General features: G+C 48.0%; 1 protein-coding gene across 5 annotated transcripts; it reads right to left on the bottom strand.

Annotated features, from left to right (window-relative positions):
• Positions 1-543: 543 nt before the first annotated feature.
• RSPH6A (radial spoke head 6 homolog A) lies at positions 544-21,060 on the bottom strand. 5 transcript variants are annotated; one of them, XM_081515631.1, is made up of 7 exons: positions 20,257-21,060; positions 13,323-13,557; positions 7,922-8,686; positions 6,355-6,499; positions 5,443-5,560; positions 699-937; positions 544-616 (listed from the first exon to the last, which is right to left on the bottom strand). In XM_081515631.1, the coding sequence occupies exons 1-6, from the start codon at positions 20,937-20,939 to the stop codon at positions 700-702; spliced, it is 2,184 nt and encodes a 727-aa protein (XP_081371757.1). In that variant the 5' UTR covers positions 20,940-21,060; the 3' UTR covers positions 544-616; position 699. The 5 variants fall into 5 exon arrangements, 4 of the variants coding, with proteins under 4 accessions (XP_081371757.1, XP_081371756.1, XP_081371758.1 ...); XR_014060869.1 differs by lacking the exon at positions 5,443-5,560; XM_081515630.1 differs by having other exon boundaries at positions 544-937.
• Between the last annotated feature and the right edge of the window lie 5 nt (positions 21,061-21,065).

Raw genomic sequence — 21,065 nt, 5'->3', positions numbered from 1 at the left:
CCTCCCTAGGGCTCTCAGGACAGAGTTCAACCCTGGGTAATCTGTTCGTGCCAACTTCTCTTTCCAGCCTTATCTGTCACCACTGACTCCTCACACCATGTCTCAAAAATGAGGTTTGAGCATACCCCAGCACATCACACTCTCTTGATCTTGGATCTTTGCACCCCCTCTCCCCTCTGCTTGGAATGCCTTACCACTCTGTTCTTGACCGTTTATGAGCCAGAGCTCAGGAGCTCTGTCAGTCCTCTGGGCTCCCCCATCTGGGTTGTCATTCCCTGGGGAAGGCATCTGTCTCTCCCGTAGAGTATCCAGCCCTGGGAGAGTAAACCTGGGGTCACTTGGTCGCTGCTGTGTCCCCAGCTCAGGGCTGGGCTGACCAGGGGTGGCACTTCAAGAGCTGTTTGATGGCCACATGAATGAATAAATGAACAGATGGGAGAGACTATGCCGGGCAATGTCTGGGTTCACAGCAAAGTGCTACAGTCCTGACTCTGAGGTCCTGTCAACAGAGTGGTGAACAAATGATTGAGTGACTCGCCCAAATGCCCTGGGGAAATTTTATTTAGAGCAGCTGCCTTCCTCTTCTACCCCTGCCCTCTAGGGGCAGAAAGCAAACCTACAGTGAAAAAAAATCAAGCTATAACTACGTATAAGGGAAAACCTGCTAGCTACCTGCTTGAGGAAAGGGGCGAGGGGACCTCAGTCATCCTGGTCTTCATCCTCATCTTCCTCTTCGTCTTCTTCCTCTTCCTCCGCAGCGGCCAGGGCCTGCTCCTGGGCGGCCTTCAAGGCCTGCTCCTCCTCCACTGTGGGGTCGCTCATCTCTATAGTCTCCGGGCCGCTGGGGTACTCGTGCTGAATGGGGGCTGGCAGGGACGGGTTGAAGTTCTCAGGACTATACTTGTGGCCCCAGCCGATGTAGATGTTCTCAAATTTCCTGGAGGGGCAGAGAGGTGCTGGTAAGTCCTCCCTCAAAGACCCCAGCCTGGACTTTTGTGGAAGCTGGGACCCAGTGTAGGCACAGCATGCCTGCAGAGTTGTGGGGGTGGAGTACAAGGTGCCCAGCAGGTTTCCCTGTTCACTTGTTATTTCACTATTTACTGGGCATCGTCCTAACTGCCAGATTGTGTCCAGAGCTGCAATGTCTAACAGCACACATAGCTACTGAGCACCTGAAACGGGGCTGGTGAGACAGAGGACCTGAATTTCGAATTTTATTTAATTTTCAGATTTCACTTGTGGTTTCTTCTTTGACCTGTTGATTGTTCAGGACTATGCTGTTTAATTCCTACACACTTGTGAATTTCCCAAATTTCATTTTTTTAAGAGATTTTTTGGTTGTTGTTGTGGACTACTTTTTTTTTAAGTCTTGGTTATCGCTCCTATTTTATGTTTTGGTGTTTTTGTCTTCGAGGCCTGTGGGATCTTAGCTTCCCAAAGGGATCGTACCTGCACCCCCGCATTGGAAGCTCAGAGTCTTAACCACTGTGCCACCAGGGAAGTCCCTCAAATTTCCTTCTTTAATTGATTACTAATTTTATTCCAGTGTGGTAAGAGAAGATATTTTATATGATTAATCTTTCTAAATTTATCGTTTGGTCTATCCTGGGGAATATGCACTTGAAAAGAATGTGTATTCTGCTGTTGTTGGATGGTGTGGATTTTATTTAATTTTAATTAATCTAAACTATAAAACCAATACTTCATTTATTGGAAGACATCCAAGTATGTCTGGGACAACCTGGGTACGTGAATCTACTTTTTCAACTGTAAATGTTGTGAAATCTGAATACAGGTCAAGTATTTCTGATGAAAATTTAGTACCTCAGGGACTTCCCTGGTGGTCCAGTGGTTAAGACTCTGCTTTTGCAATGCAGTGGGGTGTGGGTTCAATCCCTGGTTGGGGAACTAAGATCCCACTGGCTGCGAGGTGTGGAAAAAAATATTCAGCACCTGAATGAGATCTGCTGCAAGTGTAACCTTCATTCCAGATTTTGAAGACTTAGTATGAAAAAAATACAAAGTAGCTCATTAACAATTTTTATATTATTGATTTCATATTGTAATAAGAATATTTAGGATATTTGGGGTTGAATACATTATTAAATGAATTTTGCCTGTCTATTTTTATTTCTTAAATATGGCTACTAGAAAATTTAAAATGACATATGTGGCTCATATTTTATACACATTGGCCAGCACTGGTCTAGCTGTGGGAGACTAGCAGTGAACAAATTAGACAAGAATTAGAATCGCTGGCAGAAACCAAAGCAATATTGTAAAGCAATTATCCTTTAATTAAAAACAAATCAATGTTAAAAAAAATGAATTAGAATTGCTGCTGTGGTGCCTACATTCTAGAGGAAGGAGACTAATAATAAATAAGGACGTAACTGGTTGGGTCCCAGCCCCACCAACTCACCTCTCCCCAGACTTTCAACGGGTGAAGCAAAGAGGAGTAAGTGGGAGAAAAGGGAAGAGACTGAGAGACAGGGAGAGAGCCAGAGAGTTTGCCCTGGTGAGCAGTTTGGATTCGACCTTATGTTCACAGCCTTGCTGTTCCCTCGAGAATCCTTTTCCTCCAGATCTCTTCGTTGGAGGCTTCAAAATCACTGCTTCCTTGGAAACCCCTGACCTCTGCCAGCGCTGGTTCCTGAAGGAACCAGAGCCTCACTCAGGAGGCTGCACTTGCTAGGAAGGCAGAGTCTTGGGCTCCAACCTAGACCTAGGGGACCAGAAACTGCACTTTAACCAGAGCCCCTGGTGAGTCCTATCCACTCGCAGTTAGGAAGCTCTGGTCTAGAATGTCCTCCTGGGCGGGGGGGTGGGGTGGGGTGTGTGTTTCCTGGAGGCCCTAACTTCAGTCCCTGGTCAGGGAACTAAGATCCTGCAAGTCTCTCTGCCAAAATAAATAAATAAGTCTGATTTGAATTGTTAAAAAAAAAAGAAGAAGAAGAAGGGGAATGTCCCCTAGTTACTTCTCTCTTTTCCTCAAAGATTTCAGATCAAGGCTGCTTTTCCCAGGAATCCTTCCTTGATCCCTAGACATGACAGTTGTGAGCTGTCATCTGTCCCTCGACTCTCCCTAGTTGCCGGGAGCCAGCTCACGAGATCCCCAAAAGGACTGATTTGAGCAAGGCTTCTCAGGCCTCAGGGAATCTCGGAAGGCTGCCTCAGCTCTCACCTTAAGGATGATATCTGTCTTTCTGATGTTTACTATAATAAACCTCTTCTTATTTTCTATGACTTAGGCAAAAGGCCTTTCCTGATTCCCTTCTAAAATAGATCATTCTGAACCCTCAAATCAACAAGGCCCCTGAACGGTAGCACCCTAAATAAAATTATCTGGGATATAGAGTATGCTGATCTAAATTCCTTTTGCTAACATATTGGTTTGTTTAATAAATGTACCTGTGCCTTTGGAGCTAATGTGCATAACTGCTCCCTAGTAATAAAACAGCATTGAGAGCCTCTGCACAGAAAGCCCCTATGGGCACAAAACCTTTCGCAGGAAAAAAGGTTTGTTAGGAAATACAAAAAATATTGCTTTGTGAAACTGTTACTTAATCTATATTTACTCACTATGTTTTTACTCTTAACATATTTAGCCTATATAATAAAAGCATAATAGTTAGAGATTTATATAAGTAGAAGTTTATCTTTAATACAAATAATAAGACAATTGTTGATTTAACTGATGATTCTTATTTAGAGCTGAATTTCAGCTTGCTGTTCCTTGACTTTATGGAACTACATTCTTTTCTGTTAAGCTCAAGGCATAGAGTAAATTACCAAAAACAGGTTTTACCTTAAAACTTCCTGTTGATGAATTCTTTCCTGATGTGCCCTATACAAAAGTGTTCTGATTGATCAACCTTTATCAATAGAGAGTCACAAGGTGTTAGCAGGCCACCAGGCCAGAAGATGATGTAAACAAAATGAGGCCTTTTTGTAACTAAAGACATGCAAACGGCTTCGATGAGGGTCGAAGCTGCGGGCCCATTGAGCTAACTTGATAGGCCCATTAAGATATACCCATTAAGCTGAATTGGTATGTCCCTTAAGCTGAATTGGTATGACTCTATACGTTACATTTGTTTCTATATACCACTAAAAATATAAAAGCTGTCTTAAAAAACAATAAAGAAATGAGACACTTGGAAACACCAAGACTCGCTCTGTTTTCTCATTCGCATCGCCGACGCCGTCCGTCCTGAGGGAACCCCTGGACCTGCTGGAGCTGGCCTCCGGCACCTAGTGGTACTTCTCTCAGTTTGGAACCGGATATTTGACTGGGGTGGGGACGGGGGTGAGAGAGAGTGAGGTTCCATGTGCAGTTGACACCTATGCCTCCTCTGCCTGCTCCCAGATTCATATCTGCTTTTTCAACAAAGTGCTTGGGGCCCAGCATACAGCTGGCAAACAGTGACATTCCAGAGTCTTTTATAAAGAACAAAGTGGGGATAGATGGATGCCTGATTGGGTGGGATGGGAGGGTGGATGATGGGTGGTTGGGGACTTGGGGGTGGAGGATGGGTGGGTGAGAGGAGCTCCAAGTTTGGATCTTTTGCTTTCAGACAAATGTTAGCAAATCAGGGTGTGGCCAGAAGAAGGGCACTGGTAAAAGCAAGCATGTCTCTTCCACGCTTCTGAAGGCGAAGAAGAAATTCCCAAGAATGTGGATAAATTATGAAGATTACGTGAAATCCCACCTTTCCTTGTGAGTCCCAGTAGCAAACCCCATGCAGGTTCATCATTGAAATGGAAAAGGAAAAGCTATGAAAAGTCGTCGTGCCCTCTGGTGGACAGCGCTGGTAAGTGCATGCCCCGTGAACGGAAAAGCTGCGATGTTCCTGTTAAAGAGGCCGAGGGACTGTCTGGAGTGTGTAGCTGAGGTGGGAGGATATGGAAGTGACTTTGGCTTGCAGACCTTTTGGAAACGACCGGTGAGGGGATCCTGGTGGGGAAGATTTCTGCCCATAGAGAGAAGACCCTTCAGATTGGAAGAACTGTCCAGGAGACTTAGGGAAGGAGTTAGCTTCCCCAGAGATGAGACTCTGTCCCTCTAAAGGCCACCCCAAAGGGGACATCTGAGTCCTGTCTGGCTCCATGCCTCATACATCACGGAACCCTGGGTCAGGGGGGGTCAGATATCCAGGTTTGAATCCTGCAGGTGCTGTGTGACCCTGAGTCAATTCCTTCCCCTTTCTGATCCTCCATGCTTTCATCCCAGAGGCTCACACTCTCTTGGTTTGGGATTTCTTGGTCTGGGATTTTAATCCTAGTGGAACTCCTGGATTCTGAGTGAAGACATCAGCCCCTAGGGCTTCGTGAAGGGAGCCGATCCGATCTTTGCCCACCCTCGTGGGTTGCCCCACCACGCCAGACTCTGAGGAAGTTGAAGGAGCGCCCTCTGCTGGGGAAAACTAGGAGAAGACCTACTTGCCACTGGCGTAGGCATAGGCCCCCGGCCAGAGGTTGGAGCGCACGACCGCCACGGAATACTGCGGGCTGAGGCTGCAGGAGAGGCGGGCGGTCCAGGGGGCCATGTGCATGATTTCTGTAGGGGATCAGAGAGCACCAGAGAGGTCAGAGACTGGGCTGCAGCCCACCCCCCTGCAATGCACAGCCCCCCAGAAGGGAAGGTAGAGAGAAGGATGGGAGGGAGCAAAGAGGGAGGAGGAGGAAGGGCATGAAGGGAACTGTGGGAACCAACAGCCCTGGCTTCCGTGTTTGAACCCTGGCTCTGACCACTCTTTCTGTGTGGCCCTAGGAAGCCACTCGACCTCTCTGAGCCTCGGTGATCACACCCAGGAAATGGAAACACTTATCTCACCTCCCGGGCAGGGTGGCAGTGAGCCCCGAGGGCCCCTGACAGGGGAGCCACTGTGATTCCCCTTCTAGGCTGGCCATCGGTTTGAACCAGGGCTCGGAGGACAGGGTACAGGCTCCAGGCTCATGGAAATCTGTGTTCACATCCTCACTCTGCTCACCCACTCTCAGCCTCTCCTCCTTCCTCCCTTCAGGTACCTGAGGTCCCAGCCTCAGGAAATTCCTGTCCAGTCTTCCAACATCCAGCTCAAGCCCTGCCTCCTCTGGGGAGGCCGACCTAGCTCTCGCTCCCTTTTTCCAAGCCCACATGGGACTCGAAAGACCATGTATCACCATCTGGGCCGTTGCCATGTGCCAGACATGGTTCACAAGATGGACATGCTCCTATAACCCCATGGGCTGCCCATTTTATAGATGAGAATGTAACAGAGGCTCTGAGAGCTGCTTTCCATCCCCCCACCCATAGTCTCACTGCCCCTCCCTTTCTCCCAGCCTGCACCCGCCTGTGTGTGGGGCTGTTACCTGCATCTTCTGAAAGTGGTGTCAGCAGCGGGGGGCCGACCTCCTGCTCCACTTCCTCTATGCCTTCATCTGCCTTCTCTTCCTCCTCCCCCATCTCCTCCTCCTCTTCTGTCTTCTGCAAAGGGTTCACCCAAGTGCAGCGGCCCTACAGGTGGGGAGGAGGAGGTCAGCTGGTAGCCCCAGGGAACAGGCCGGGCCCTGTTCCCTGGGAGGCAGTGAAGGGCCAGGCAGGACCGCTGGGGACCGGTCCTATTCCCAGGGACTCAGGTGTGGGTAAAGGTCAGGGTGAGTTGCACAGGCAGGAGGGCAGGGGAGAATGGGCCGAAAGAGCTGCTTCAGTGAGACGGGAACCCCTCCTCTCTCAGCTTCTGTGGGCTCCGTTTAGGCATCCATCCATCCACTCATTTATTGTATATTTAAGGAGCACCTACTATATACACGCTGTGCTCCTGGTGCTGGAGCTATGTCCTTGAGAAAAGAGATCCCCACATCTCTGCCCTTGTGGAGTTGACATTCAACAGCCCATATGATGCTCTGTTTGCTCATCTGTGAAATGAGGGTGTCATGGGATTGGATTACTGTTGGGTTGAAGGAAGTACTGAAGAGTCAGTAAACGTTTGTTGAATGAATGAATGAATCTAAGTGCAGAGCATATAGCAGACCTCAGTTTCAGCAACTGTCAATGGGAATGGCCATTATAGCAATCTCAAAAGCGGTTATTTGGAGTCTATAATCAATGTTTATTGAATAAATGAATGAATAAAGAAGTTCCTTCCTAGCACACAACAGGTGCTTCCTTGAGTGGATAAATAAATGTTTGTAAAGTTCAGACAAACTAGGCATCAGTAAATGCAAGTCCACCACCTCTTATCCACACTTTCAAAATCTGGAAAGCTTTGAAAACCAAAAGGATTTTCATGAGTCATTTGGCTGCAGTCCTGACCTGACTGATGAGAGGCTGTTTAATATTGATGCAGAAATAGTGATGCCTCTAAAAATGGGCTGCAGCCCCAGCCCCTCCTCGATGTGTTATGTAATATATGGTGTGTGCACTCTTTCTTTTTATTTTTGTGTATTTTTAAAGTACTTTTATCTTTATAAGTACTTTTGCTTTTTTTGCCATGCCAGTCATCTTGTCAGATCTTAGTTCCCTGACAAGGGATCAAACCCTGGCCCCCAGAAGCCTGGAGTCAGCAAGAATACTGGAGTGGGTTGCCATTTCCTCCTCCAGAGGAACTTCCCCACCCAGGGTTCAAACCCAGGTCTCCTGGATTGCAGGCAGATTCTTTACCACTGAGTCAACAGGGAAAGCCCCTCCTAACCATTGGACCACCAGGGAATTCCAATGTCACCATTTTGAAATCTGAAAAATTAGGGATTCCAAGAGGCATCGGGTCCCAAAGGTTTCTGACTGGAGACTGTCAACCAATATCTGCTGAATGAATGAATGGATGGATGCATGGAGGACTAGCACAGATGCCTATACCAAGCAGGTGCTAGTTTGGAAGTCATGCCTGGTTCTACAACCCCCAGCCCCGGGCCTGGGCGGCTGGAGCCCCGCCCTCACCTGCGGCAGGATGTGCTGCATGTGGTGCACCCAGTTGGCCATGGAATCCACCAGCTCGAGGACCGGGATGCCCTCAAAATCGGGGTTCTCCTCGTAGGCGTCGCGCCCGGCTCCGCCCTCCTCCTCTTCGTCGCCCTCCTCCTCACCAAACTGGTAGAAGCCGAGGGGACTGATGTGCGTGGCGGCCGAGATGCGGGCGATCTGGGCCCGCAGATAGTTGGCCTCGTTGCCCGGGAAGGGCGGGTAGCTGATGACCGGTGTGTCCAGGTAACCCGTGAAGAACTTCCTGATCTTGCGGGCCTGCACGATCTGGATCGGCGTGACGTGGGGCAGTCGGATCCATGGCCGGCCCGGCTCATTGCACACGAAATAAAGGTACTTGTTGGTGCCGATTCGGCTCTCTTCCTTGGGGATGATGGGCGGCGGCTTCCACATGGGCTTGGGGATAACGTCCATGACCTTCTCCTCGTCCTCGTCGCCCTCCTCCTCCCCATGTGCCTCCATCACCTCGCCTCCCTCCATTATCTCCTCCACCTCTTCCTCCTCTGCCTCCTCTTCGCCCTCCCGGAATTCCACCTCTGCCACCAGGTAGCTGCGACTGAGCCCCAGGATCTTGCCCCAGAAGCGGCAGGTATGGATGGGCTGCTGCTCCACCAGCTGCTTCAGGGCCATGAAGATGCGGAAACTTTCATCGGAGCTCAGGCCCACGCCAGCCTGCTCGAAGTAGAAGGCCTTCTCCATGATGTTGGGCACCGCAGTCTCAGTCTGCAAGGGGGTGTAGGGGGCGGAAGGCAGAGGGAACCAGGTTGAAGCCCTGCTCCCCATCCTGACTCTCCTAGAGTCCACTTAAACTCCTCGGTAACCCAGTTGCTCATGCAGCCATTTCTGGCCACTGATGTAGGGGTATGTGTGCCAAGGAATGATGATGCTTAAATTGTACCTGTGTGAGTACTCAGTTGCTCAGTTGTGTCTGACTCTTTTGCAACCACCATGGACTGTAGCCCACCAGGCTCCTCTGTCCATAGGATTCTCCAGGCAAGAATACTGGAGTGGGGTTGACATTTCCTCCTCCAGGTGATCTTTCCAAGCCAGGGATCCAACCTGCATTTCCTGCATTGGCAGGCAGATTCTTTACCACTAAGCCACCTGGGAAGCTCTTAAATTGTATAGTTGATGTAAAAGATTTGGGGACAAACATACTACGTTTTTTTCTTAAAGGTGTATAATGCATCTCCATTTTCTTCAAAGCTCATTTGTGAACTCAGTGTTATTAGTAAAAAGAACAAGTACTGCATCTTCTTTCTATGAATGCTAGACTGGTTGTTTATTCATAAATATTAGAAGTCCCTCTTCACAGGGGGATTATACATTTCCACCCCCACCCCTACGCATTCAGGAGTGATCATGTCACTTGCTCTGACCACCTGAAATGGGAGCGAAAGGGAAAAGGGTCACACACAGGCAGGAGCTGTAAGAACCCGTGTGGGGCTTGCTATGCCTTGTTTTTCCTGCTCTGCAGGAAAGCCTGAGTCAGGCTCACAGGAAGCCTGAGTCACAGTGGCATCTCCATCACCATTCATCTCAAGTGGCTGATGAGCCGAGCCTCCTAGCCCAGCCTGGATGGGTAGGTAGTGTGAGCAAGAAATAAACTGTGTGATGTTAAGCTGCTGGGCTTGTTGGGCTGTTTGGCACACCCTGACTAATACTCTGTAGGAGGAACACCATGATTTTGAAAGTGATTCTGGCAGTTTCCCGCAATCTGAAACACAGGACAAAAGCTTCTTTGCCTAATCGACATTTACACCAGCAACTCAGTGGAACAGAGTCAAAACTGAATCCCCAGACTCACTGTGCTGCCGGCAGGGAAGCTAAGTGAATGAGCAAAGGAAACTCTCTTTGGCGTGTGTGTCTGGCCCATGAGTCAGGGACCATCACCCTCTTTCTGGCGATGTCTTCCATCCACTTGGCAATGGAGTGGCCTCACCAACCATGATCAAATTATGTCACCCTGCCCTCTGGTCACTGTTGATTGGCGCAAGTGAGGACAAAATGGCAGCTCAGGCTCTCCTTCTCTCCCTCTGCAATTTGTAACTGGGTGGAGAGAAAGTACAGCTGGCGTCCCCTTGCTTAGAAATTACTTCTGTGGGATGGCTGGGTTTGAACCCAGACTGGTCTGGCTCCAGAGGCCGTAGCCTTAGCCCCTACTCTTCAACTCCTTTATTAACTGTGGAAGCTTCTTCTTTCTTTCTCCCAGTTTCCAGGAAGATCCTATCTATGATCTGGGGGAAAAGATTTCCTACTGGCAACTGGATGGGATTTAAAAAATTAGGAGCAGAGGGGAATCTCTAAATGCCACCTTGGCCTGGGGTCCAGCTACATTCCTGCCCTTGGGTTCGTGGGTTCAGTCCACTGAATCAGCCCCATCCTCAACCCCCTTCTCCATTGCTTGCTTTCTCCAGGCTGGAGAAAGTGGAGAAGCTCCACAGTCACTTTCCCAGCCTCCTTTGCAGCCAGGGATGATCATGTGACCCAATCTGGCCAATAAGATGCAAACAGAGATTTTCTGAGGGGCTCCTGATTGACTGATTGATTGATTGGACACTGCTGCCAAGCTTGTGGGATGTTAGTTTCCCAACAGGAGATTGAACCAGAACCCTCAGCAGTGAAAGGGCCAAGTCCTAACCACTAGACTGCTGGAGAGTTCCCTTGCTCCCTGGATTTAAAACAAAGCTGGGCGGGGGGCAGTCGGTGGGTGGGAGGGAATTCCTCAGTGGTCCAGTGGTTAGGACTCGGCCCTTTCACTGTTGTGGCCTGGGTTCAATCCCTGGTCAGCGAACAAATATCCCACAAGCCTCATGGCTCAGCCAAAAAGAAAAAAGGGACATACTGAGAAGAGCTCCCCACTCCCCTTTGGGGGCACTGGTGTGGAAATAAGTCTGAGGCTGTAGTAGTCATTGTTCGAACATAAAGTGATAAACTCAAGGTACCAAGCGTCAACATGATGGTAGCAGAACAGAAGGGAGGGAAGCGCTGGGACTCTCCATGATCTCACAGAAATGCTGCCCCAACTGTACCCACTCTCAGCACAGTGAAGTAATGAAATGTTCTGCTGGACTGCTTGGGCCAAGTCCCTGCAGCCCAAAGTGAGCTCTACTGACTGCCTTGGTCAGAGATAGGGTTTATACCCAGGCTCCTATGATTCTGAAAACTGCTTTCTTGGTTTGGACGGAGTAAGGGCGAGGGATGAGGGAGAGAGAGGGACGAAGATAGCCCTCGGTATCTCTTTGCTGGGGAGCCACCTTGCCAACCCTAGTCTGCTTGCACCTGACTGTTAGGCGTGAGAAAAACTATCTTGTCTAAGCCACTCGTCTTCATTTCTGTGACATTTATTTCCTATCTTAAAGTGATCTCTGTTGACAAGTACAAGAGTAATACTAAAGTTTGTTTAAAACTATAAACGTGAGAACAGTGAGGATCTTTTCAAAAGAGAGGTGCAGTGATGGGGAGCTTTATGCCACCGTACAGCCAAATCTGCTATGCAGCGATTGTACACAACAAGCAGGGTCCCAGAACAGAAAACCATCTACAGAGCAAGGCACAAAGCAGGGACTCCAGAAACAGACTGGCGTCCGTACAGGTGTAAATGAATGGCAGAGGTGGCAGGGGAAAGGACAGGTTTTCCATAAATGCTGCTGGGGATCATAGGAGAAACAGAAATTCTTTCCATTTGAAAGAAATAGAAAATGAGAGGAATGAGAGCCCCTCATACAGAAAAATAAATACAAAATGCTGCATAACAAATTCGAGTTTCTTCCTAGAACCATGCACAGGCCACAGATACCTGCAATAATTTTGCCCTTTTACAAACCTCATTAAAAACTCCAGCTCCAAAAACAAAAATCAAAAAACCAAAGACCAAAAAAACCAGCTCCAAAAAAAAACCCGACTCCAAGATCTAAGGAGTGGGGCCTCTTGTGACTAGGCGTTTGAAGAGGGCGGAGCCTTCCTCAGGATTAATTTCAGGGGGCGGAGCCTCATCGTTCAAAAGGGGGTGGAGCCTCCAGAGGCCCAGCGTTCTAAGGAGGCGGGGCCATCAGGGAGTGGCGTTAGATAGGGGTGCGACCTGGAGGAGTCGGGGAGGGATGGTGCAGTTCTAAGGAGGTGCAGCCTCCTTAGAGACTGCTGATCTAAATTTTAAAACCGTATTTTCAGGTGAAACTGTTCGTGTCTAAGACTTGGATTCCCACCTGAGCTCTGCTCACCCAAGGGCGCATTCCTTGGTCAGATTGTCGTTCCCGGTTCTCTCAGCATCTCACCCCATTGTGGCCAGAATCCTAGAATTTCAGAAGCATGAGACGTGAGCACAGACCAACAGCATCTGCAGAGATGGCCGAGGTGATAGCCCAGGCTTTGGAGGACACAGTCCTGTATTCCTAGTCCTGTCTTTTCTAGTTTTGAGCCTTCTAAGTCATTCCTACGGGAATAGGAATAATAAAGGGCACTTGCCTTAAGGCTGCTTCAGGGATGAAATGAGCCTACACTCCTAAGCCTAGGAGATGTCAGAATTATCGTAAACAGAGAGTTCTCAACAAATGTTTCTTTTTCTTTCTTTCTTTCTTTTTGGCTGCACCACACGGCATGTGGGAATCTTAGTTCCCTGACAAGGGAAGGGACTTGTGCCCCCTGCATTGGAAGAGTGGGGTCTTAACCATTGGAGCACCAGAGAAGTCCTCCCCAAATGTTTCTTAAATGAGTGAAAGAACATTTCAGCCAAATTTTAAGCCGTCATCCAATGCTGGATCCAATGCAGGAGATGCCATCCAACGCAAGAGATGCAGGTTCAATCCAAGGGTCGGGAAGATCTCCTGGAGAAGGAAATGGCAACCCCACTCCAGTACTCTTGCTGGGAAAATACCATGGACAGAGGGGCCCGGCGGGCAACAGTCCATAGGGTCATAAAGAGTCAGACACGACTGAACAACTGAACACAATGCTGGAAAGAAAATCATGGAATTAAATATTCTGAGGATAGTAGAATGTTCATGAGTTGTGGGTGGAAGACTTGTTAGCAGGTCTCAATTTGCAAAAGGGGAAACGGAGTCCAGGGGATAGAAGGCACATTCAGTGTTGAGAAACTCCAGAAGGTAGCAGGCTTCACAGAAAATATCCACGAAGCAGTTATTTTGCAGAAAGGAGGAAAGGATGGCAGGAGAAACCAACCTCTACCTCCACCTGGCGCTGGAGGCAGGTTTCTGAAACTTCTCCTCTGCTTCAAACCCTCTGGTGGTGCCCCAGTGGCCTCAAGAGAAAGCCCAAACCCTTTAGCCTGGCGTTCAAGGCCCTCTGTGACCCAGCACTACCGCTCTTTCCGCCGCTCGCCGCTCCCCACTGGCTCACTCACCACCTCCTCCTCCATCTCCTGCTCGCCCTCGCCGCCGCCGCTCCGGCCGAACAGCGCCTTCTGCCTCTCAGCCATCTCGTAGGTGGGCTGCATCTCCGGGTCGTCCCGAAGCGTGTCCAGCTTGGGGTGGAACCATTCCCACTGAGTGGTTCGGTTCAGCGACTCCAGGAGGAACAAGGGGTCCTCCGGCCTCTGGTTCAGGATCTTGGTCAGCAGGTTCACCAGGTGCTCATACCTGCCTCAGGGAGAAGGGAGTAGGAGGTGGGGGACATTGATCACTCAGCTTGCTGAGCTCGCTGTTGTATATCTGGCCCTGGCGCTGGGGACACCGTAGATAAGAGAAAAGCTCCTTGTCTTGATGGACCTGACAGTCTGGTGACAGAGACAGACATGAATCAAATGGGCAAACTATACAAAAGTGTGTAGTTATAGAAAGATAAACAAAGCAGGGAATGGGGATTAGGAAGGCCAGGGATAGGAGATGGTTTGCAGTTTTAAATAGGGAGGCCAGGGAGAGCCTCACCGAGGTGACTTTTAAGCTGAGATCTGAATGATCTTATTCAGTGAGGGGGTGTACTGTGCAAATATGAGAAGGAAGAATGTTTCAGTTGGAGGGAACAGCATACACATAGGTCCTGAGACATTTCATGAGTCTAACATAATCTTGATACCAGAACTCAGGGAAAGTAGGAGAAAGGGAAGGTCCATGCCAATCTCATTTACAACTATATATGCTGAAATCCTAAGCAAAATATTAGCAAGTGGTACCTAACATTCTTAAAAGGATGTTGTTGTTGCTGTTTAGTTGCTCAGTCCTGTCTGACTCTTTGCAACCCTATGGAAAACCTGTAGGGTGCCAGGCTCCTCTGTCCATGGGATTTCCTAGCCAAGAATACTGTGGGATTATTCAAATAGTTCTGGAAGTCCTAGCTACAGCAATCAGAGAAGAAAAAGAAATAAAAATAATCCAGATTGGAAAAGAAGTGAAGCTCTCCCTGTTTGCAGATGACATGATACTGTACACAGAAAACCCTAAAGATAGTATCAGAAAATTACTAGAGCTAATCAGTGAATTTAGCAAAGTTGCAGGATACAAAATCAATACACAGAAATCATTTGCATTCCTATATACTAACAATGAAAAATCAGAAAGAGAAATTAAGCAATCAATCCCATTCGCCACTGCAACAAAAAGTATTAAATATCTAGGAATAAATTTGCCTAAGGAGACAAAAGAACTGTACACAGAAAATTATAAGACACTAATAAAGAAAGGCAATGCCAAAGAATGCTCAAACTACCGCACAATTGCACTCATCTCACACACTAGTAAAGTAATGCTCAAAATTCTCTAAGCCACATCTGTTGGATCATTGAAATAACAAGAGAGTTCCAGAAAAACATCTATTTTTGCTTTATTGACTATGTCAAAGCCTTTGACTGTGTGGATCACCACAAACTGTGGAAAATTCTGAAAGAGATGGGAATACCAGACCACTTGACCTGCCTCTTGAGAAATCTGTATGCAGGTCAAGAAGCAACAGTTAGAACTGGACATGGAACAACAGACTGGTTCCAAACAGGAAAAGCAGTACATCAAGGCTGTATATTGTCACCCTGCTTATTTAACTTATTTGCAGAGTACATCATGAGAAACGCTGGGCTGGAGGAAGCACAACCTGGAATCAAGATTGCTGGGAGAAATATCAATAACTTCAGATATGCAGATGACACCACCCTTATGGCAGAAAGTGAATAGGTACTAAAAAGCCTCTTGATGAAAGTGAAAGAGGAGAGTGAAAAAGTTGGCTTAAAGCTCAGCATTCAGAAAACTAAGATCATGGTCTCTGGTCCCATCACTTCATGGGAAATAGATGGGGAAACAGTGGAAACAATGGCTGACTTTATTTTTGGGGGCTCCAAAATCACTGCAGATGGTGATTGCAGCCATGAAATTAAAAGACGCTTACTCCTTGGAAGAAAAGTTATGACCAACCTAGACAGCATATTAAAAAGCAGAGACATCACTTTGCCAACAAAGGTCCGTCTAGTCAAGGCTATGGTTTTTCCAGTGGTCATGTATGGATGTGAGAGTTGGACTATAAACCTGAGCGCCAAAGAACTGATGCTTTTGAACTGTGATGTTGGAGAAGATTCTTGAGAGTCCCTTGGACTACAAGGAGATCTAACCAGTCCATCCTAAAGGAAATCAGTCCTGAATATTCATTGGAAGGACTGATGTTGAAGCTGAAACTCCAATACTTTGGCCACTTGATGCAAGGAACTGACTCACTGGAAAAGACCCTGATGCTGGGAAAGATTGAAGGTGGGAGGAGAAGGGGACAATAGAGGAAGAGGTGGTTCGATGGCATCACTGATGCAATGGACATGAGTTTGAGTAAACTCTGGGAGTTGGTGATGGATAGGGAGGCCTGGCATGCTGCAGCCCATGGAGTCACAAAGGGTCAGATATGACTGAGCAACTGAACTGAACTGAACTGAACTGAATGAAAGAAACCAAAGACAACATAAACAGATGGACAGATATTCCATGTTCCTGGGTAGGAAGAATCAATATTGTGAAAATGACTGTATTACCAAACACAATCTACAGATTCAATGCAATCCCTATCAAATTACCAAAGGCATTTTTCACAGAACTAGAACAAAAAATTTCACAATTCATATGGAAACACAAAAGACCATGAATACCCAAAGCAGTCCTGAGAAAGAAGAATGGAGCTGGAGGAATCAACCTTCCTGACTTCAGATTATACTACAAAGCTACAGTCATCAAGACAGTATGGTACTGGCACAAAAACAGAAACATAGACCAATGAAACAAGATAGAAAGCCCAGAAATAAACCATGCACCTATGGGTAACTTATTTTTGACAGAGGAGGCAAGAATATACAATGGGGCAAAGACAGCCTCTTCAATAAATGGTGCTGTGAAAACTGGACAGATACATGTAATAGAATGAAATTAGAACACTTTCTAACACCATGCTGCTACCGCTAAGTTGCTTCAGTCGTGTCCGACTCTGTGCAACCCCATAGACGGCAGCCCACCAGGCTCCCCCAACCCTGGGATTCTCCAGGCAAGAATACTGGAGTGGGTTGCCATTTCCTTCTCCAATGCATGAAAGTGAAAAGTGAAAGTGAAGTCGCTCAGTCATGTCCAACTCTTCGTGACCCCATGGACTGCAACCTACCAGGCTCCTCCGTCCATGGGATTTTCCAGGCAAGAGTACTGGAGTGGATTGCCATTGCCTTCTCCCCTAACATCATACACAAAGATAAACTCAAAATGGATTGAAGACCTAAATGTAAGACCAGAAACTATAAAACTCTTAGAGGAAAACGTAGGCAGAACACACAATGACATAAATCAAAGCAACATCCTCTAAGATCCACCTCCTAGAGTAATGGAAATAAAAACGAAAGTCAACAAATGGGATCTGATTAAACTTAAAAATTTTTGCACAGCAAAGGAAACAAGAAAAAAGAAAGCAAGGTGAAAAGACAACCCTCAGAATGGGAGAAAATAATAGCAAATGGAACAACTGACAAAGTATTAATTTCCAAAATATACAAGCAGTTCATACAACTCAATGCCAGAAAAACAAACAACCCAGTCAAAAAGTGCGGAAAAGACTTAAACAGACATTTCTGCAAAGAAGACATACAGATGGCTAACAAACACACGAAAATATGCTCCACACCGCTCATTATTAGAGAAATGCAAATCAAAACTACAATGAGATATCACCTCATACTGGTCAGAATGGCCATCATCAAAAAGTCTACAAACAATAAATGCTGGAGCAGATGTGGAGAAAAGGGAACACTCTTGCATTGTTGGTGGGAATGTAAATTGATACAGCCACAATGTAAGACGGTATGGAGATTCCTTAAAAAACTAGGAATAAAACCTCATAATGACCCAGCAATCCCACTCCTAGGCATATACCCTTAGGAAACTAAAATCGAAAAAGACACATGTATCCCATTGTTCATTGCTGCACTGTTTACAATAGCTAGAACATGGAAGCAACCTAGATTTCTATTGACAGATGAACGGATAAAAAATTGTGGTACATATACACAATGGAATACTCAGTTTAGTTCAGTTCAGTCACTCAGTCGTGTCCGACTCTTTGCGACCCCATGAACTGCAGCATGCCAGGCCTCCCTGTCCATCACCAACTCCTGGAGTCCACCCAAACCCATGTCCATTGAGTCGGTGATGCCATCCAACCATCTCATCCTCTGTCGTCCCCTTCTCCTCCTGCCCTCAATCTTTCCCAGCATCAGGGTCTTTTCAAATGAGTCAGCTCTTCGCATCAGGTGGCCAAAGTTTTGGAGTTTCAGCGTCAACATGAGTCCTTCCAATGAACACCCAGGACTGATCTCTTTTAGGATGGACTGGTTGGATCTCCTTGCAGTCCAAAGGACTCTCAAGAGTCTTCTCCAACACCACAGTTCAAAAGCATCAATTCTTTGGCACTCAGCTTTCTTTATAGTCCATCTCTCACATCCATGCATGACCACTGGAAAAACCATAGCCTTGACTAGACGGACCTTTGTTGACAAAGTAATGTCTCTGCTTTTCAATATGCTGTCTAGGTTGATCATAACTTTCCTTCCAAGGAGTAAGCATCTTTTAATTTCATGGCTGCAATCACCATCTGCAGTGATTTTGGAGCCCAGAAAAATAAAGTCAGCCACTGTTTCCACTGTTTCTCCATCTATTTCCCATGAAGTGATGGGACCAGAGACCATGATCTTAGTTTTCTGAATGTTGAGCTTTAAGCCAACTTTTTCACTCAATTTTTTTTTCAATCAACTTTTCCACATGATTGAGAATGGAGTGTAAAGACCTTGAGCTGAGGGTGTGCCTGGCATGTTGGAGGAATATTGAGGTCCTTGTGGCTGGAGCAGAGTGAGGAAGAGGGGCTGAGGTAGGAAAGAAGACGGGAGTGTTAACAGTATCAGCATGACTTCCATTCACCTGAGTCAGGCACTATACCGGGCCCTTGAGAGCAATGTTGAATTCTCACCACATACACCTGAGAAAAAATTATGATCCTCACTCTCTGGATGAGGAAACTGAAGCTTAGAAAAGTTGAGGTCATGAGGTCACCCAGTGGTAGCACAGCCAGGATTGAAAACCAAGTTGGCCTAATTTCTGAGCCACCTGGTGGCTCAGACGGTAAAGTCTGTCTGCAATGCGGGAGACCCGAGTTCAGTCCCTGGGTTGGGAAGATCCCCTGAAGAAGGAAATGGCAACCCACTCCAGTATTCTTGCCTGGAAAATCCCATGAACAGAGCAGCCTGGGGGGCTACAGTCCGTAGAGTCACAAAGAATCAGACATGACTGAGCAACTCCACTTTGACTTGGCCTAATTTCAAATCACGTATGTCTAAGCCTCTTCCGTGTGCAACCATTTGGCAGCAGTGCTGGGTGTAGTTGAGAGCCATCATTGACTTGGGAAGGGTAAGAAGGAGAGAGAGCTTTTCAACAGGCGACTGGAGGGAGCTCACTGGGAGCCTACTGGTTAGAATTCAAGCTCTCATTGCCATGGCCCAGGCTCAATCCCCAGTCAGGGAACTGATATTCTGCAAGCCATGCGGCATGACCAAAAAAAAAAGAAAGAAAGAGAAAAGACCCATTAAGGGAACTTGAAACTCCCAAGGGCTGAGTGCCATTGGGGAAGAGCTGTGGGTTATTTATTTATTTATTTATTTTGAGGTTAATTTTGACTAGATTCTAGGATCTGAGGTAGCAGCTGACTAGAGATGACATGTGGAGAGGGAGAAGGGGTTGAATTACACAGGACCTTGAAGGCCATTATGGAGACGCATGAACCTTCTTCTGAAGGCACTGGTGAGCCATGGCAGGCTCTGAGCATGGCAGGAATAGGGGTCAGCTTTGTGCTTGAGCAAGACCTGCTACTTCTCCCAACTCTTTTGTCATTCTCCTGCTTCCTCCCTTGGTTCCAGTTACACCAACCTCCTGGCTGTTCCTCAAACATAGCAAGCTCCCAAGCCTTTGAGCTCACTGTGTCCTATGTCTGGACAATTCTTCCTCCAGTTTACCCACACGGTGCTCTCTCTCACCTCTTTCAGGTTCCTGATCAAATGTAACTTCCTCAGAGAGGCCTTCCCTGACATGGTACTATTTAACATCCACTCCCATCCCCCTTACTCTGCCCTATTGCTCACCTTAGCCATTATCACCTTATAATTTATATTTATTGTCCATTCTCCCACTAGAGGGTCAGCTTCATGAGGATGTGATGGGGGCTATGACTGCATCTACATGGCCTTGGCAAGTGCCTTTCTCAGGCAGGCAATGTTAGTGGATAACAGGGCCTCAGGAGCCAAATCACTTGCGCTGAAATCCTGGATCTACCATATCTAAGCTGTGTTATTTTGGACGTGGGACCTAATTTCTCTGAGTCTCAGTTTCCCTCCCTGTGGCTCAGAAGGTAAAGAATCCGCCTGCAATGTGGGAGACCTGGGTTCAGTTCCTGGGTTGGGAAGATGCCCTGGAGAAGGGAATGGCTAGCCACTCCAATATTCTTGCCTAGAGAATTCCATAGACAGAGGAGCCTGGCAGGCTACAATCCACCGGGTCGCAAAGTCTCCGACTGGACTGGGCGACTTTCACTTTTCTTTCAAAATTGGAGATGTGCTAAGCTCAGCCATGAGAACCAGCTGTTAACCTGTGAAGTGCTGGCACAGTCTGGTAAGTAAATGCTAACTAGTGTTATTTATTCCCTGACTCCCAGTTTGAGTTAGATGCCCCCAGAGTGGTCGGTGGTTCTCAGTGAAGAGCAATCTCGTCTAGACGAGGAGGTGGGGCCTTGGATGAGGTCTCTCCCTGCCTGGGTCCCTCCCTTGCCCCACTCCCAGGGCCCTCTCTCACAGGCTGAGGTCGCTGTTGACGCTGGTCTGCAGCAGGTAGGCCTTGGCATTCTGCACGGCTAGCTCGCGAGGTTCTGGCTCGGGCAACTCCATATTGAAGGGCATGAAGCCCAGTTCAGAGGCCGAGAACTGGAGAGTGGGGTCATCCCTCATGTAGGGCCCATGCTGGGTGCCCTGGCTGAACGGCAGGTCTTCTCTCTGATACATGGTGAACTGGCCCAGGAGGTCTGCCCGGGGCCCCTGGTAGGCAGACTCCAGTTCCTGGTATAGGTTGCCTTCATTCTGCTGTAGCTGCTGCAGCGTTAGGCTGGCGTTGTGGCTGGCCTGGAGCCTGCCCTCGCTCAGGTAAGCTTGCGGCTGCACCTCTGCGGGAAAGCCCGGATTCACGTAAGGGTACTCAATGCTACCCAGCTGGGCATCCTCGGCCTGGAAAACCAGGTTCTCGTTTGGGGTCAGGCTGGCCCCCTGTGGCCAGCCGCGGAGGTTGGTCTGGTTTGACAGCGCCTCCTGACTGCCGCGCAGGCTCTGGGGGTCAAGTGGTCTCTGCTGCAGCTCCTCGGGGACCAGGAGCGAGGCCTGGGGCCTGGAGCGATCCCTACTGCGCCGCCGCTCGGAGACCTGCGAGCTCCTACGGCTGGAGGTCGGCTGAGAAGGGGGCTCGGGGTCATGTGGAGGGTCCCCCATAGTTCAAAGGGATCGCAGACTTCCAGGAAGAAGGCTTGCAGATAGGCAGGCCAGACCAGTCGCCCGTGTTGTGCGCACCCGGCAGGCAGCCGCTGGGCTAGCTGTGCCGGTTGCTAGGGACGGAGG

This window comes from Giraffa tippelskirchi, chromosome 7, assembly GCF_054371585.1.
Source record: "Giraffa tippelskirchi isolate mGirTip1 chromosome 7, T2T-mGirTip1v1.2.pri, whole genome shotgun sequence".
NCBI classification, from domain to species: domain Eukaryota; kingdom Metazoa; phylum Chordata; class Mammalia; order Artiodactyla; family Giraffidae; genus Giraffa; species Giraffa tippelskirchi.
This window is presented reverse-complemented; position numbering and strand designations above follow the sequence as displayed.